Source organism: Capra hircus, chromosome 10, assembly GCF_001704415.2.
Source record: "Capra hircus breed San Clemente chromosome 10, ASM170441v1, whole genome shotgun sequence".
NCBI classification, from domain to species: Eukaryota; Metazoa; Chordata; class Mammalia; order Artiodactyla; family Bovidae; genus Capra; species Capra hircus.
In genome coordinates, this window is record NC_030817.1 from 21,341,485 (window position 1) to 21,359,497 (window position 18,013).

General features: G+C 46.5%; 1 protein-coding gene across 3 annotated transcripts in view; it reads left to right on the forward strand.

Annotated features, from left to right (window-relative positions):
- Positions 1-17,783, forward strand: part of SLC8A3 (solute carrier family 8 member A3) — a 161,869-nt gene extending 144,086 nt beyond the window's left edge. The window contains exons 3-8 of one of the 3 annotated variants that reach the window (XM_018054021.1): positions 347-450; positions 5,409-5,426; positions 9,359-9,483; positions 10,191-10,290; positions 13,128-13,403; positions 15,682-17,783. In XM_018054021.1, coding sequence (XP_017909510.1) covers positions 347-450; positions 5,409-5,426; positions 9,359-9,483; positions 10,191-10,290; positions 13,128-13,403; positions 15,682-16,058 — 1,000 coding nt within the window. In that variant the 3' untranslated portion in view covers positions 16,059-17,783. The remainder of the gene's footprint in view (positions 1-346; positions 451-5,408; positions 5,427-9,358; positions 9,484-10,190; positions 10,291-13,127; positions 13,404-15,681) is intronic. The other 2 variants (XM_018054022.1, XM_018054020.1) reach the window with 2 other exon arrangements.

An 18,013-nucleotide genomic window follows, 5' to 3' on the forward strand; every position in this document is an offset into this window, starting at 1 on the left:
TACTAACCGTCAGCAGGATCGAAAATGACTCCTCCCCACCATCAACCCCCTTCTTCCTTCCCACTTCCCTCCCATCCTCATGGATCCCTTCCTTTGCCCACTTATCCTTGCCTTCTGACTCCCTTTCCCTCTCACTCATAGGGACAACTCTGACCAAGGAGATAAGAAAAGCTAAGACCTTTTTTGACATAAGAACAATATAATCCACTGAGTCCTGTCAAAAGCCACCATGGCGGGACTGGGCTGCATGTGCCAAGAGTGATGGGGAATGATTTTAAAGGCTGTGCTCCGGGTGACCGACGACCTACCGACCCAGTCGACACTTTCTCTCTTGTTGTCCCTACAGGAAAACCGTAAGGGTTAAAATAGTAGATGAGGAGGAATACGAAAGGCAAGAGAATTTCTTCATTGTCCTTGGTGAACCGAAATGGATGGAACGTGGAATATCAGGTGTGAGATTCTTTAAAAAAAAACAACAAAAAACCAAAAAATGAACAAACAAAATAAAACAAAAAGAAAAAAATTGAAACAAGCTGTAAAGCAACAAGAACAAAAAGCAACTATATTTTTTTCTCCCCTCCCCCCCTTTTTTCTTTTTCTTCCTTCCTCCTTTTGACCAATGGACTTTTTTTTTATTCTTTTCCCTCCTGTATTCTCGCTCTCACCCTGTTTCGGTATCATCTCTGCCTTCTTAGCCTTAGCTTATTTCCAAGTCCTCCTGTTTCACCTCCTGGGCGCAGTGCAGCCTCGACTCCTCATGACCCTGCTGAGTCACATCTGCCTTGTGTTCCAATTATCTGATTCCCAATGTCCCCTGCACTTCCTCTTCCACTGCCCACCCCTGCCCCATTTCCCACCCCACACAAAGTCACCTGTAAATGTGCCAACTCCTTGGTGGATGGGGAGGAGAAGATGAAAGGGATGCATGCGATGCCTGCCTGTGTCCCTTCCCTGCCTCCTCCTCCTTCTACCCTCCTCTCTCTCCAGCCTGGATTGAATGGGGGAGGGGCTGGGGAGGGGGCTGGATCCCGTGTTGCAATGACGCTTTGACAGCCTTCTGCTGCATCTCCCAACCTCCGTGGAGTGCTTGGCAGGTTTTTCACTTGCAGAGTGGCCCATGGGCCGCTTTGCCCTTCGTGGAGGTAAGTGTTTTATCTGGCTATTTCACAGTTGGGTAGAGCTAAACGTGGAAAGGTATACCAGTTGTCAGAGGTCACACTTCTGGGAGCTCTCTGAGGGAAAGCTGGCTTCCAAGGTAGTCATGCAATCTGGAACCCTGAGCTGTTCATCCTTCCCTTGACATCCCACCCCATCTCGTTCTACCTCTTGTCTAGCCCAAGGCGGGGTACTTTATTCTGACTGCTTTAGGGTAATGCAGTCCTGAAAGCAGAAAATTGAGTCTGCAAAAGTGAAGTGATTAACTCCAGATATGGAAATCACCTCAGCCAGAAGGCCCTGGAAGAAGACTGACATTGGGCCGGCCCCGAGTATGGCCTTTTGGGTTTTCCAATAGGAGGGACTCTCAATGGCGTGGTTGGTGTTGATCCTTGAGAAATAGATGTTGGACAGTTCACAGAAGGCAGCCTTGGCTTGGCGTCTGCAAATGAGAGCATTACCCAGGTCTTGAGATAACCCTCGACCCACACCAGAGACGTGGCCTCCTCTCCTCCTTTGCTCAGGACCTGCAGCTTGGGATATCTGCCTAAGGGACTGATTATGTCACAACCAAGGTAGATGTCAGGAAAGATTTCTTCCCTTGAATAAAACGATTGGAAGCTACACCTTTGCAAGTGTTGGAGGAGTATATGTGGGTAAGAATGCTCTTGGGAAATGCCAAGAGGGGGTCATTTAGACTCCCCTTCAGGACACATGTGCTGCTGGGAGCCTCATGGAGGATAGAACAGCGAGATCTACTTGTTTGTCAAAAAAAAGATGATGCTTCTGCCTCTACTTCACATGACAAACAACAGCATGAAGCCTTTTATTCAAGGACAGATCCAAGATATTCAGCCACTACATTCCCAAAGGCTTTTGCCCAGGTCTTCTTCTGAGACATGAATGATCGCTCAGTTCCCCTTGTCCTCTGACCCTCTCTGCAGATCTGACTGTTTCTGTGCCCACACTGGTTTGGTCACACCTGGTGTTGGAGAAGCAGAAGCCCTCTCTGCTTTCTATTATTCATTCTCTTCTTGGCCACCTAATAAGATGTTGCCGTGAGCCTGATTCCCGAAGAGTGCTGGAAGAAAAGAGTAACTTCCGTTGCTTCCCAGACTGTGTTCCTGCCACCTGGACTAGTCTCAGAAATTGTCTCAATATCTGCCCTACCTCATTCCTATCTCCCTTCTGCATTTACTGCATTACTGCATGACCAATCGTCATGATTGGTTGGACGCAGCTGACACCTAAGGGCGTTATCAACTAGCCTCATCAATTTCCATAGTCCCTAGCTACTTATGTGCAAATGAAAGCTGGACAAAGGATCACACAGGATGGCTAGAAAGAAGGCAGTCTTCTCCAGACAAGAAGAGTTGGTTGCAAGTCCATCCATGACTTTATTCTACCAATGAAGAGACTTTTCTTTTCTGCCTCCCCAATAAAGACCATTCAACAGCAGGACAGAGAGTGACCTAAGATAAATCTTGTGATCTTCAAGAGACTTGACCAAACATGAATGCCTATGGCTACTCTTCATCTGAGGACCCCTTTTCACTGCAATAGAGTCTCTGTCCAAGGAGATGTCAGCAGCGCCCTGATGAAGTCCAGTCCTGGGGGAGGCAGTAGGAGAGAAGACAAGGATTTCATCGAGCTACCAGTGTGATATGCCCCTAGATCTTTTCCCAGTGACCAAGATGGAAGTTGCCAATAGGAAAGGTGTCCATTTTCTGTCAGTTTCTATTATCTATAGGGTTTATTTTCAGTTTCTTCAGATTGTCCCGTATTTTGGCATTAGACCACAAGGCAAGAGGTCATAAAACTCAATTGTGTAGACTCAGAACCAAATGAAACCCCATCCTGATGTCCAGAATGTCCTGCTGTTCCCCTAGTGAGAAACATCACAGTGGACATTGCTTTTCATTATCACTGCTGCATGGGAGAGGCTTAGGCATTCAGAAGAGCGTAGCATAGTGGGTGCATGGTCAAAGTGACAGTTGCATTACAAAAAAGTAAAATGCTGTGTTTGAAATAAGAGATTCTATTCTTGGCAAACAAAACAGATTTCAGAGGGGAGATTAAATCCTCCGGACAAACTAAGGGAGGGAATAAGAGGGGATGAACAGGACACACAGTTGCCCAGGAGTAGAGGAGGCATTGGAGTTTAGCAGTGGACAACTGAGAGCAACTCTGAGCAGTACGATCAAGGCTGTCAGGCCTGGGCCTGGACATTGGAAGCCTGTTTGTGCCTTCTTTGGCTCAGAGGTTAAAGCATATGCCTCCAATGCGGGAGACCCAGGTTCGATCCCTGGGTCGGGAAGATCCCCTGGAGAAGGAAATGGTAACCCACTCCAGTATTCTTGCCTGGAAAATTCCATGGACAGAGAAGCCTGGTAGGCTACAGTCCACAGGGTCGAAAGAGTCGGACATGACTGAGCGACTTCACTTCACTCACTTTGGCCTCCCTCTAACAAGTTGCTCAGATACTTCCAAATACTCAGAGTTGTGCTGTTTCCTGCTTGTCCCTGGGGTATCTGAGCAATCACCTGACCCTGGGGGATCAACACAGGGAAAAGTTCAGCTCCAGCTTCTCTCATCAGCCACAGCAGGAAAAATACCCTGGAGGGATCCTGTCACTCAGTGTGTCTACCTGGATCTCACTGATCCATCCATAACTGTTCAGTGGAAAGCCTCAGGTTCATATAGACACAACCAAGAAACAGTGCCCAGCTGACTGAAAGTCCTCTCATTGTGCTAGAGACGATCCTGATGTTGGGAGGGATGTCTCAGTGAAAACCAGAGCAGCAGGGACTTTTCTGGAAGAGCTGCCCTTTGTCTGGCCTACCTGGGTACACTGATTTGTTTGGGTCTCTACTCTTCTTTTCTTTTTTTTTCTACTCTCCACCAGAACTTGGGGGCCAGGAGAGGCTCTTCTGTGAAGATCCATAGAAGGAGTAGAATGAGCAGGCTGTCTTGCTATCTGTCCATCTCTCATCTCAGTGTAGTACAGAGATCCACTGATCCATTGCCCCTTAGAATTCCATATGGGAGAACCAGGGAAAGTCAACTGCTATTCTCCCTGATTATGTACCATAAAGATTCTGTATCCATATGTGTTTTCAGTGGCTGTGAATACGGAATTACAGACTGAGTTGTGTTCTTAGAGATTTTTAGAAGAAACAATTTACAGACACCTTGCCCTGCCCCCTGCCTCACTCATTCCTCATCAATCCCCATCAGTCGCCAGCTGCACCAGGAGTATGTAGCAGGATATTCCCAGGCTTTTATTTGACAAGAGCCAGGGAGGGAGGTGCTGTACTAAGACACCATCAAAGTGAAAATGTGGTATGTTACAAGAATTTCTTTTATCTTGAAATCTAGGAGAGGTTAGCATAAGTGAAAACTCAGGGGCTAGGAAAGACCTGTGCTGGGTATATCTTTAACTCAGCTTACCAGACCATTTGAGGACCTTGCATTTATCATCTCCCATCTTTCAGTAGCTTTCGGTATGACGGTCTGTCTGGTCCAGAGTATCTAGACTCTGACTTAGCCTGTCCTTTCTGAAAGAAAACACCATTCAGTGATGCAACCCCACAGGATCTGTGAAAAATACAATTGCCGAAATAAGTGGCAAATGGCAAACCTCTACTGAACATCTACCCATTGCAATGACTTTGCAGTTGGCTTCACAGTGACTTTGCACAGTAGATAGAGTCGATGCAAAATGGGAGGAGGCCATGGCCTCCTCTCTATATAAAATGATACACTGTTCAAGGAAAACATTTTGCAGGATTTATCTTTTCACGAGGTTATCCTTTTAGGATAACCTCTGGTAGGGTTGTAACCTATACAGTTTGAAGATAAGTGGATTCTCACTCCTTTACAGAATGGATGTGATAACCTGATCCTTTAGAAGATCACGAATGGCCAACTCTGTCTCTGCTCCACCTACTTAGTTCCCCCCATCCTCATTCCTCTATCCATAGCCCTCAGGGTTGCAGAGAAGTTGTGGGGAAAACTTGCAGCTGCAAGGCCCTGGTGCCCAGTGCCCTCTCCAGTAGTTCACACCTCTTGCTGCGGCTGCTGCGCATGCTCCAGTTGCTGCCTTTTGCATGAGGCCACAGTGCTCTCACCTACTAAGCTCACTGCTTTTCTTGTGCTACTGCAGCCGCAAAACCTGGGGACACTTTCCAGATGGGACCTTAATGCTCTTTCCTTTTCTTTCTTCCCTTTGTCTGGTACCCATTTGCAAACAGCGCTCCTGTTATCGCCAGGTAAGAGGTGTCTTCCCCCCATCCCTTTTTCTGCTTCTTGCCAGTGCCATTATTTACTTTAAGACCAATATCCTTTGCTTTATTTACTAGGAGCTGTGGGCTTAAGTTCTCTTAAGGACCAGGAGGTTTATTTCCCTACTGCAAATGATTGTGAGGAGGTAGACAATTCCTTGAGCACCATTTCAGTGGATGTGGGTAAAGGCATAGTTGGTCCTCTCTGAGACCAGGAAAAGAACTGAAACTTACTGAAAAAATGGGGGGGAGGTCATACACTTCTCCTGAGTCTTAATTCCTCCATCATCTCATGTTGTGGGGCAAGAGAGGATGAGAGTCAGAGCTGACTCTCCTAATAGGATCATGATGGGATGAGAAAGAAAATACTTCAATCTGGATGGGGTCTGGGGAGAAATAATCAGGAGCTTCTGTGAGAACATGAAAAGTAGTTTTTAAGGAATCTGGAATTTTATTGATCCTGAAGATCTTCCATCTCATCACAGCAGAGACCTAACTTTCTAGAACTTTGGTTCATTTGTCATTGATCTTTGAAATCACATGTGCCATGAATGACAAGAAGAATTAGAATATTATGGGGTGAGGGGGCAATTATTTGATTGGATATAGAAATTTGGCAGAATTTATATTGGGGATATTCTCACAGAGAATCTAGAGCCTGTCATAGGGAATGTACCAAATATGCTTGTATCCGTGTTATCAAATCACAGACAATATCCAACTTTGTGAGTAGTTAGGAAGGCATTGCTGGCATATGGGCAATACCGTAACTCTTGGTGCAGACAAAGCGAGTTATACAAGGTGTCCCAATATATGCTAAAATAACATTTTACATTTCATCAGTCCTTTGAATGTATAAAAATTGTAAGGTCATTTAAGATGCAAAACATCTTTCAGAATTCACTGATAGTCACCATAGGCTGTACACTGAGCTTGAGAAAGGGGCAGGCTACATACTAAGGACATTGATCTCCTTGGAGTCATAAACCGGAAAAAAAAAAAAAGTGGATAAACCCCTACATTTTCCCTTTCTGGAAAGAACCACTTCAGCTTCCTTAGTTTCTTGCTTCCTCTTATATCAATAAGATAATGACTACCTCCAACCCCATATATTCCACTCTTCTCCCAGGTTTTAATGTCAAAGCACTGGGTGCTTCTTCTCCACTTAGCTCATCTTCTCGCCTGAGAAGGCATTCGGGCTTTTTTGTCCCAACTCTTGCCTCTACCCACTACCAGCCACACATACATATGCTCAAAACAGAGATTGTGATTTAATTTAGGCTTCATTATACTTTTAACACATTGGCACAGATAGCAGTAGAAGCTAAAACAGGAAGAAAAAAAAAGGTGTCATTTCCTAGATCTTTCAATCTGCAAACCTTCAATTTAGGAGCCCTTGGCTAGACTTTAAATTCACTGGAAATCTCAACTCCTTGTTTGGATTTTTCCAGGTGGCCACGAAAACGTGATTCACAATGCCTCGTGAAAAATGGAGAGAAAATGTGTTCAATCTGAGCTATACCTCCAAGCTCAGGGACCTGACTACACTGCCCCATTTCTTTCTGAGAATGTCTGTAGAACATTCATGGCAATCTATTCCAGTCTGGCCTGGCAAGCTCTTCTCTCTTCCAATATTTGTTTAATCTTCCATCCTATTAATAGGTTCATTCTCTCTTTTCCCCCTTCCTCCTCCTTTTTCTAGATCTAAGTGTTTGTTTAGTCAGTCCGAATATCAAGGTCACCTGTCATTTATTTTCTACACTCAAAATTGAGAGGTTACATTAACAAGTGATCGGAATAATTATGATCTTTAAGGTTTGAGACTTCTCACCTTCTCAAGAAAGTAACTTAATTTGAATGTAAAGAAATGATGATTACAGAAGTAAGGCAGGAATTACTACCAAACCAAGATACTAAATCAGAATTGATTTAAAAGCATGTGAATCAATCATTAACAGATATATATATGGAGAGAGAGAGAGAGAGAACCTCTGTGGGGCTGTGGGAGATCCAAAGATAGAGGATTGGTTATTTGTCAAAGTGATTTCTGCAGAGAGCTAGATGGGAAAACTGTCACCACAGGGTTGGACAGGTCAGTAGCTAGATCAATATCCTGCCAGATGGATACAGTGCTAGATTGATAGCTAGACAAGGGGTTAGACAGGTACATTTATAAGTCACTGGAGAGCTCATTGTGTTGGGATAAAGTTCTTGCGGCACATGTAGAGTATGACATGGGGGAAATGGGGAGGGAGGAGTGGAATAATACTGTCTCTACTCGGATATGCACTGTAATATGGTCCCAAAGACCACAAGTAGAGGAAAAGAATGCCCATGTTTTTTAAAGAATCCACATATATTCGTTTTTACAAAGGCTTTTATTCAGAGTGGCTTGCAGTCTAGCTTCTAGGATCACTGACTTCATAGCCAGACTTATTTTCAGAATTACCTAATAAGAGGCTCATATGGACCAAATAAAGTCAGGCTGCAAGAGGGTATATGCTTAGAAATGTACAGGAGGATGTTAATCCATGAGAAGTAACTGTTTCCAAGAGTGGTCACCAACACTAGCAGGAGGACAGCACCACGGACAGCTCCCCAACATTTTGGGATTGCCTTCCGCCTTTGGAGCCAGAAGCACTGAGTAAAACAGCCAGCCCAGGAATCCACTGCACACTCTCTTACCAGTCTTCATTCAAAACAGCTTTAAAAATTCTTATATAAAACAGACCCTCTGCCTGGTTTACAATCTTTCCAGTAAATTATTTTCCTTGCAACTTTAAGAGCTCAAGTCTCACCCCTCACCATGCTTCACCAACCCCCAAGATAGAGAGAAAAGAAGACCTTCTTGTCCTCTGACCCGTTTTGTCCTTGAGATTACTCAAGGACTAGAAGACTCCCCTGGGAGATTCACTGTGCGGAATAAAAGCAATTAAAGAGCCAAATAAAAGAATTAATTGCATGTAAGAATGTGGACTCGGATGGAAAGATGTTTAAACGAGCTCTGAAAGAAACAGACTGCCAAGAGCAATTTTCTAATCAAAGGGGAATAAAAAGATTCAATCTCTGTTTCACTTTAATCCAGAAAACATGTCTTCATGGTGAAATGGTCTTAAAATGGGCTCACCAGCTGAAGTGGAAAAAAGTTCTAACTGTTCAACATGAGAAGGGATTGTAAATGAGTCAAGATACTGAGGGGCACACGGAATGCCTCAGAAAGAAAGAAAGGAAGAACTTTCTTTTTGTGTGTTTTTGAACAAGTATTTGTATTTCAGAAGAAATGTGCCTGGTTCCTTAAAAATACTAGGGCTCTTTCATATAGAAATCATGACATTTTGAGGGAAGCCGTCCAAGTTTCTCATTGTGAGGCTAATATTCATTAGTACGAAATGTAGATATTCCTGAAAACATCCTTTTTTGCCCCTTATTGAAGTTACAGTCCTAAGAATGTTGGAGACAGATGTTAATGTGAGCCAGTGGACATTCCATTTGGTTGAAATGTGCTTCTGACCCCCAGGAACCTTTATATAAGTAGTCATGCCAGTCATGCCCAACAGTTCAAAACTGTTAAAGGTCAAGAGATTTGGCTTTTGTTCCCAGCTCTTCAATATCTCATCAAATGTTTTGGGGCTTCACTTGGTGCTGCTTCTCAGAAGGTCTTTGGGTCAGGTCCCCCACCCCCACCAACCTAAGCCAGGTCTAAAAATGGAAAGAGGAATGTTAAGCTCAGAACGTGCAAGGAACCCTTTCATGGTCTGTTTAGCAGCTTATAGAAAGAGGCACTAACAAGCACATAAAATCCCCATCCTCAAGAGTTATTTCCTGTATGCCCATTGCCAATGCCTAATACTCCAAGCTTTATTTAGACTTCCAGGGAATGGCAAATGTGCTAAAGCTCGTCTGGTTTTGTTTTGTTGCAGAGGTGACAGACAGGAAGCTGACTGTGGAAGAAGAAGAAGCCAAGAGGATAGCAGAAATGGGAAAGCCAATATTGGGTGAACACCCCAAACTAGAGGTCATCATCGAGGAGTCCTATGAGTTCAAGGTCAGGCCATAAGTGAGATGTAACTGAATAACAAAATAATGAGGTGGGAGGTAGAAGCCCTGGAGTTTTGTTCTAACGTCACCACTGAATACATAAAGTTGAAACTGCACAAATCACTTACCCACCCCAGTCTCAGTTTTCCCATGTGTAACATGGAACAAACAGTGCTGGTCATTTGTAACTTAGGAACAGTGAGGAAGTATTACACGGCCTATGGAACAAATGAGCTATAATACCCCTAAAGTATCATCACTATTTAATTGTATTTTTAAAACAAAGATACTGAAATTCACTCCCCCAGGTCTAGGTTTACTGATCCCTGGGTTGGGAAGATCCCCTGGAGAAGGAAATGGCAACCCACTGCAGTACTCTTGCCTGGAGAATCCCATGGAGGGAGGAGCCTGGTGGGCTACTAGTCCATGGGGTCGCAAAAAGTCGGACACGACTGGGCGACTTCACTTTCACTGTAGTGTTATTCTCTATTGTATTGCTTTAAATATCCAATGTCAGCAGTCACAACCAAAGAAGAGGACAGTGGAAGGACTATGCCAGAAGATGCCCCCCTGAGGCCATTTCATGCATAACTTTCAGAACCCAGGTGGAGCCCCCTGGAGCGCAGGGTATCTTTCATCCCCACAAAGTGCCAAATTCTTCAGTGGTTCTGAGCATTCTGACCTCATGGTTCCAAGTTTTAATCTCCCTGACAGACTACCGTGGACAAGCTGATTAGGAAGACAAACCTGGCCTTGGTCGTGGGGACCCATTCCTGGAGGGACCAGTTCATGGAGGCCATCACTGTCAGTGCAGGTAAGGGGGTCTCAAGATGGACACAGGCTTTGCTGGGAGGAGCAGGAAGCTCCAGAGAAGCAGGAACACAGACATGTCAGCAGCTCACTCATCTCAGGAAGGGCCTCAGCGGCCAGCCTTCCCAGCTCTTACCCTAGATGTTTGTCTTTTCACTGGGTCACTTTGGAAGACAAACATGGGGGTAACTAAAGGAGCATGGCTATCTCTGCTTTCAGACCCTGGTTCTGCTGTGTGAAGAGCTTCCCAGGTGACACTAGTGGTAAAGAATCTACCTGCCAATGCAGGAGACACCAGAGACGTGGGTTCAACCCCTGGGTCAGGAAGATCCCCTGGAGAAGGAAATGGCAACCCACTCCAGTATTCCTGCATGAGAAATCTCATGGACAGAGGAGCCTGGTGGGCTACAGTCCATGGGGTCACAAAGAGCTGGATACGGTTGAGCACACATGCATGCTATGTGAACTCAGACAAGCTGTCCTCCCTGTGTCTCAGTTTTGTCACCCAAAAAAGGAACTATTGCTACCTTTCTTTCTCAGCAAAGAGAGTAGAAAGCTACAGAGTCTGGTGCTAAATAGAAGCTTAAGACATTCTGGCTTTCATCATTCCATCATCTTGTTAAGGCAGTCCTCCTTTTCTGTAAAATGAGAGACTATTCTGATTTATAGATGTGCAGGTCTGAGGTTGGTAAAAACTTTGCATTGACTGACAGACCTCTGCTCTGGATGATTCCAGATCCCTCCTTGGCACTTAGGGACAGGTTTCCTCAGTGGGCACCCATGGCACAGCCAGCATCCCAGAGGCCTACACACAGGTTGGCATGGGAAGGGAGGGGTCTCATCACTCCCAGCAGCAGTGCGTCTCAGCACCACTGAGGCCTTCTGTGCTGCCCAGCACTCTGGGCCTTATCTCTTTTCGTGAAGCTTTGTTGTCATAGCAACCCACTGGGTCGCATCCCTGAGGTCCCAGCAAACAGCCAAAGTACAGACAGGAAGAGAGGGCCACTGCCGCTGTGTTCACTGCCCCGCCTTTTCTATCACCTGCTTCCAGACGCCCCCTCTTATGACCTTACTCTGCCCCTAGAGAGACAATGAGTAGACTATCAGCCACATAATCGAATGCCCTCCTTTTTCAAATGAGGGAACCAACGTTCAGAAACAAAAAGGGATTGATGCCAGGTTCCAGATTCTCTTCATGGCAAAGATGCAGCTGGAGCCCAAGTGCCCTGAATCCTGCTTCCACAGGTCATGGTGAAACATGACAGAGCTTGCCCTTGACCGAGCTGCAGCACGTCCTCTCCTCCTGGACTGCTGAGTGGGCAACTCTGCCCGAATTTCCTGGCAAGGACAAACCAGGAACAGCCCAGCTCCGTCCCACGGGATATTTGGAGAATGGCAAACCTGTATGTGAGTCAAGAAGCAAGTTAGAACTGGACATGGAACCAAGGACTGGTTCAAAATTGGGAAGGGAGTATGTCAAGGCTGTATATTGTCACCCTGCTTATCTAATTTATATGCAGAGTACATCATGCAAAATGCTGGATGAAGCACAAGCTGGAATCAAGATTGCTGGGAGAAATATCAATAACCTCAGATATGCAGATGACACCACCCTTATGGCAGAAAGTGAAGAAGAACTAAAGAGCCTCTTGATGAAAGTGAAAGAGGAGAGTGAAAAAGCTGGCTTAAAACTCAACATTCAGAAAACTAAGATCATGGCATCCGGTCCCATCACTTCACGGCAAATAGATGGGGAAAAAGTGGAAACAGTGACAGATTTTTTTCCCTTGTCTCCAAAATCACTGCAGATGGCAACTGCAGCCATGAAACTAAAAGACACTTGCTTCTTGGAAGGAAAGCTATGACCAACCTAGACAGCATATTAAAAAGTAGAGACACTGCTTTGTCAACAAAGGTCTGTATAGTCAAAGTTATGGTTTTTCTAAGTAATCAAATGTGGATGTGAGTGTTGGGCCATAAAGAAGACAGCGCTGAAGAGCTGATGCTTTTGAACTGTGGTGTTGGAGAAGACTCTTGAGAGTCCCTTGGACTGCAAGGAGATCCAACCAGTCAGTCCTAAAGGAAATCAACCCTGAATATTCATCGGAAGGACTGATACCAAAGATGAAACTCCAATACTTCGGCCACCTGATGCAAAGGGCAGACTCATTGGAAAAGACCCATCAGCTGGAAAAGATTGAAGGCAGAAGAAGAGGGTGACAGAGGATGAGATGGTTGGATGGCATCACTGACTCAATGGACATGAGTTTGAGCAAACTCCAGGAGATAGTGAAGGACAGGAAAGCCTGGCGTGCTGCAGTCCATGGGGTTGGACTTGAGTTAGTGGCTGAACAACAGCTGACTCACCAGAATGCCCACATGATCTGGAATGACAGGTGTCTCACTGTGGATGGATAATGACCAGAACCACGTGGTTATTGCAGTAGTCATGTCAGGAAAATTAGGAGCCCTGTGGGTGTCCAGTGAAGAGTGGGCTCACAGCTCCCGCTTTTCTTCACCTAAGCAACACCATGCCTTCTCCATCTTCCCCCCTCTCTTCCCCACTGCCCTGTCCTTTTCACATTCCCACATTCCATCTCTTTCTCTTCTTTCTTACTCCTCTGTTCCCTCTCTCCCACTCTCTCACTCTCCCTGCATTCAAATTGACTAGTGGGGCATCCCCATGCGTTTTCTCTTTCCCTCCTGTTTTCAGGTGCCTGCACCAGCTGCCCAGGAGACAGCTGGTGTCTCTGTGCAGCCAGTGATGCTCCTGAGGTGGGTTGGACTTGACTTTCTCATGAATGAGGATCTGACCCCGCTGCCTGCTTTTCTTGCCTTCAGCAGGGGACGAGGATGAGGATGAGTCAGGCGAGGAGAGGCTGCCTTCCTGCTTTGACTACGTCATGCACTTCCTCACGGTCTTCTGGAAGGTGCTGTTTGCCTGCGTGCCCCCCACAGAGTACTGCCACGGCTGGGCCTGCTTCGTTGTCTCCATTCTCATCATCGGCATGCTCACCGCCATCATCGGGGACCTGGCCTCCCACTTCGGCTGCACCATTGGCCTCAAGGACTCGGTCACGGCTGTTATTTTTGTGGCATTCGGCACCTCGGTGCCAGGTGAGAGTGAGGGCGGCTTCGATTAGCAGAGGGAATATTACCTGGTTCAAGTGAGCCCTCCAATTTGCCCCATTATCTTCCCTACCATCTCAGATCTGAGCTTAAGGTGCATGAAGGTCAACCCAAGGGACCCCTGTTTCCATTAAGAATGATCATTAACATTTCTTGAGCACTTCTGATGTGTCAGGTAGTATGTATGCTAAGCAGCTTACCTGTTTTAGCCCTGTAACCCTCACCCAAACCTTATTCAATAAGAAGAGTTATTATCCCCACTTGACAGATGAGGAAACTGAGGCCCAGAGAGGTTAAATCACTTGCTGAAGTCAGTGACCCACTTTCTTAACCTCCGCATCAGACGAATAGGCCATTTCCCTCTGGCTGCAGATTAGCCTGCTTGGAGATGTGCAAAAGAAAGGTCCACAAGCCTCCTCTGCTTAGGACACCTGTAAATACCAAGTGTCTCCCAGCAGGACGGGTGAAGGAAGCTTCACAGGCTCTTGTCCTTCATATGATGAATCACATTTTTTTTTCTCATAAACACCTAGAGATGAAAAAGAACAGATATGCCTTTATTCCTTCATTAGACAAATGTTTGCTGAGCCTGATACAGTTTTGTGCTGGTTGCCAGGACAGTAATGGGAAACAAGACAGACACACTTCCCTCTCTACATGAAGTTCATAATCTAGTGAAGGAGACCACATTCAACTATGATCATTCAAATCATCTCAATAAGTTTGATGATGAAAAAGTACAGGCGCTGAGCAAGCATGGAACAGGGGGAACCTCGGCTGGGCTGGGAAGGCAAGCAGGGGTAAGCAGGTAGAGAGGGGCTACATTAGCCCAGGTTCCTTACTTAGTTCAGATGGGGTCTCCAGTGTGTCTGAACCCCAAATTCCTACCCAGGAGCTGGCCTCCCAGTTGTGGTAGGAAGACAGAGACAGCCCCTTCCTATGGAAAGGCTGAGCCAAATCTCATCAGACAGGACTCTGCTGGCTGGAAACCCTTCTCATGCCAAGAAAGCATATCCTTCTGGACAGTAACTGAGTCTGCATCACACTCTGGAGAAGCCACTTCCCCAGACCCCAGCACAGACCAGTGGAATTATTTGTACATTCATGATGCAAAAGGTTTGGCTATCATGGGAATGCATGGAGTGGTAGGAAATTAAATGGATAATTGAGGGAAGGCTTTGTGAGAGAGATACCCTATGATTTACCTCTGTTCTCTGGGGCCTCAAGGAACTATCAGAGGGGAAGGAACAGATATGGGCAAAAGGAACAGATGTGGGAAGAAGTTGCAGAGGATCAGAAGTTTAAAAAAAGAAGAAGCAAGGTCATAGGCAAGAAAAGGCAAGAGGTCTTCTTGGGGACAATATTGACAACGAGGAGGCAGGCTGGGCCAGGGAGAGCTTGGGGCTTGTCCAAGACCTTGTGGTGGGTGCAGAGAACAGCTGGCAGCATTAGGGGCTTGAAGGTGATGCTGTGGTCCACTCAGCTTAATTTGTGGCTTTGGCTGAAGCTGTTTGGATGTCGGGTAAAGCTATGGAAAGGGCTCTCAGAGGAAGGTTTTTGGGTCAAATCTCTTGCTAACCTACCTTGAGTAGATCCCTTGACGCTTACTTTTCCTAACTTGTCAAATAAAAGGGTGGCCGGCCAGCTTCCAATGCCTACAATCCATACCAACATCTAAAGTCCAATAGCCTTTGAGGCCCTGTGCTTTGTATGCTAACTGCGAATCCTGAGCCCTGTCATTCTTGAGCCCATGGATATCCCCATCATTAGTCCCTGCATCTCCCCATGTGTCCTCTGTCCCCATAAATCCAGCCCTTAGCACAATGCTAAGTCCACGGGCTCAATCACAGTCTGTTTGGAAAGTAAATGTCCCACGTGACAGGGGCAATCAGGCACTTACTCTAAACAGCTTCTCTGGATGTCAGAGTTCCCTGGGAGATATTATGGGAAAGCAACACCCCCCCACCCTTGCAGAAGTAGTAGTCAGAAGGGAACAATAAAAGCCACTCAGTAAATATCAGAACCAGAAGGACCCTTGGGAACCTTTCAGGCTCAGGCAGATTAGGAACAGAAAGCCCGGAGAAGTAAGGTGACCAGCCCAAGGCCACACAGCTTATTAACAGTGGACCAGGGAGTAGCCCCCAGCCTCCTGCCTCTCACTCCCAAGGCTCAGCCTGCTGGCCCCGGCTGCCTTTCGGCCTCTCCATGGAAGGCCCTCCGCATCTCAGCCTCCCCACCGGCTCTCACTGTCTCTGCCTCTTTCCAGATACGTTTGCCAGCAAAGCGGCTGCCATCCAGGACGTGTACGCAGACGCCTCCATCGGCAATGTCACGGGCAGCAACGCCGTCAATGTCTTCCTGGGCATTGGCCTGGCCTGGTCCGTGGCCGCCATCTACTGGGCCCTGCAGGGACAGGAGTTCCACGTGTCGGCCGGCACGCTGGCCTTCTCCGTCACCCTCTTCACCATCTTCGCGTTCGTGTGCATCAGCGTGCTCTTGTACCGCCGGCGGCCCCACCTGGGCGGGGAGCTGGGCGGCCCTCGTGGCTGCAAGCTGGCCACGACTTGGCTCTTTGTGAGCCTGTGGCTTCTCTACATACTCTTTGCCACGCTGGAGGCCTACTGCTACATCAAGGGGTTCTGAGTCACAGAACGAGGCCTCCGGCTGGGCAGGCCTGCAACTTCTCCCCAGAGAAGGGTGCGTCCCCACCCGTGACCTCTGGGGGACGAGCCACACCCCGGAGAGGTAGCCTCAGGACCCGAGCCGCTGGAGCATCACTGGACTGGGCCCCGGCAGTGAACTGAAAGGGTAGAGTCCATCCGTCCAGTGGAACAGAGGAAACACCCACTTGGCAAAATATTTAATTCAATCCACACCAATGACAGCAACAGATCCACCTCCAACCCATCTCCCCACCGTGTCCCTGACCCATAGCAAAGTCAGACCCTCTCTCCACCTTCTCTTCCACATTTCTTCTGACTATTCCTTTGCTTTCTAACTTTCCTTGTGGGGGGACAGGGTTTCTCCTGTCTGTCCAATTTGACACATTGCCATCCTCTCACTCTGCCCGCGAGGCATGGAAATGAGCCCTGTCCCAGTGGCTGGCTCGGGGGTCTCTTCATTGTCGTCAGTATCGTGGTTGCTTTTGTTTTCCCACCAGGTTTTGCTCATCATTTGTTTGTCCACCTTGTCTTTTCTGAGGTTAGTGATGACGGTGCTGCGAAGGAGCTCAAGGTCTGAGCCACGGGCAGAGGCCTGAACTTTCAGACACACCCTTTCCCCTACTCTCCCCTGGGTAACAGCTGTCTCCTGTTCCAGCGAGTTCCTGTTCCCTTTCTCCTTTTATCCTCTGCATTCTTGAATGGACTGTGGTGTCTGGGTGGTGGTAAGTTCGCACACCCGCGAGGGCAGTGAGAATGGGGACTGTGGCTGGAGCAGGAACAGCTTTATCTCAAGCTTCTGTCAAGATCCAGGTTACAACAAGAAGTCCTTGTTCTCTTCCCTGCCCGAGCCTTTCAGATTCTGTCTGTCTCATTGTATCAGTGTCTGGATGTTTATCCCTCTGCAGCAAGACCCACCAAGTTGTAGACAGGGAACGAAAATAGAAATAGAATATGATGACAGAGGGCAGCTAGGAAGGCAGAAGGGCTATATGCCTTCTAGAACATCTCTGGCTTTGTATCTGAGGCAGGAGAGAAGCGATGTCCACCTAGTGGGATCTGTCGGGAAAAGATTATATTGAAAATGTCTGATTCTGAGAGATGTCAGCTTCACCACTCTCTCACTTCCTAATGCACCAGACTAAGAGCTTTGACTGTATTTCTTGATTTCCTGCAAAAAGCTTAGAACTTTCTAAGAAAATGAGGGACTTCACATCTCCTGGACTCGGGTCATGTTTGAAAGCATTTTCACAGGACAGGGATTGGAATTCCTCATCTCTCCCACATTCCTGCTTGGTTTTAAACCTCTTGAAGCTCTTTTTCCAGCCTGTGGGCTATTTCTTGCCCCAGTAGGAGGAATCTTAGCTGCCATAATTCCATGGAGCCTGGGTTTATAGAGAGATTGCCATGCCCTACAGACCTTTTCCCAACAAATTTTGAAAGGACCTGGCTTTAAAACACACACACACACACACACATATCACTGAAAGACTGCCCACAGATCTTTAGGCTTTCTGCATTGACATAAATACATTTTTTAAGGGAAAAGAAGAAATGAAAAACACCTGTTTAATTTTAAACACATTTTTTAAGAAAACAAATAACTGAAAAAGAAACCGTGTTCATGTCATAAGCTATGTTGACAGTTGCCAGTGGAAATGTTGGGTTGGTTTAAAAAAAAAAAATAAAAGCTATACTTATATCTCTCTGAAGACAGCTTGCTTCTCCCCATGTTGCTTCAGGAAAAGGTCCAGGGGGCCACCTTGGGTTCCTTCTGGGGCTGCAGTGACTGAGGTGAAAGTGTCATCTCCTATTTGTATCTCCCATTTGTACCTGTCATCTCTTCAGATGCCAGTGTGCCAAACCTAGGATTTTTAAAGCAAAAAAAAAAAAAAAAGCTTCAGGGAAATGTCACCTGTCAAAATGTGGATTTTAAGA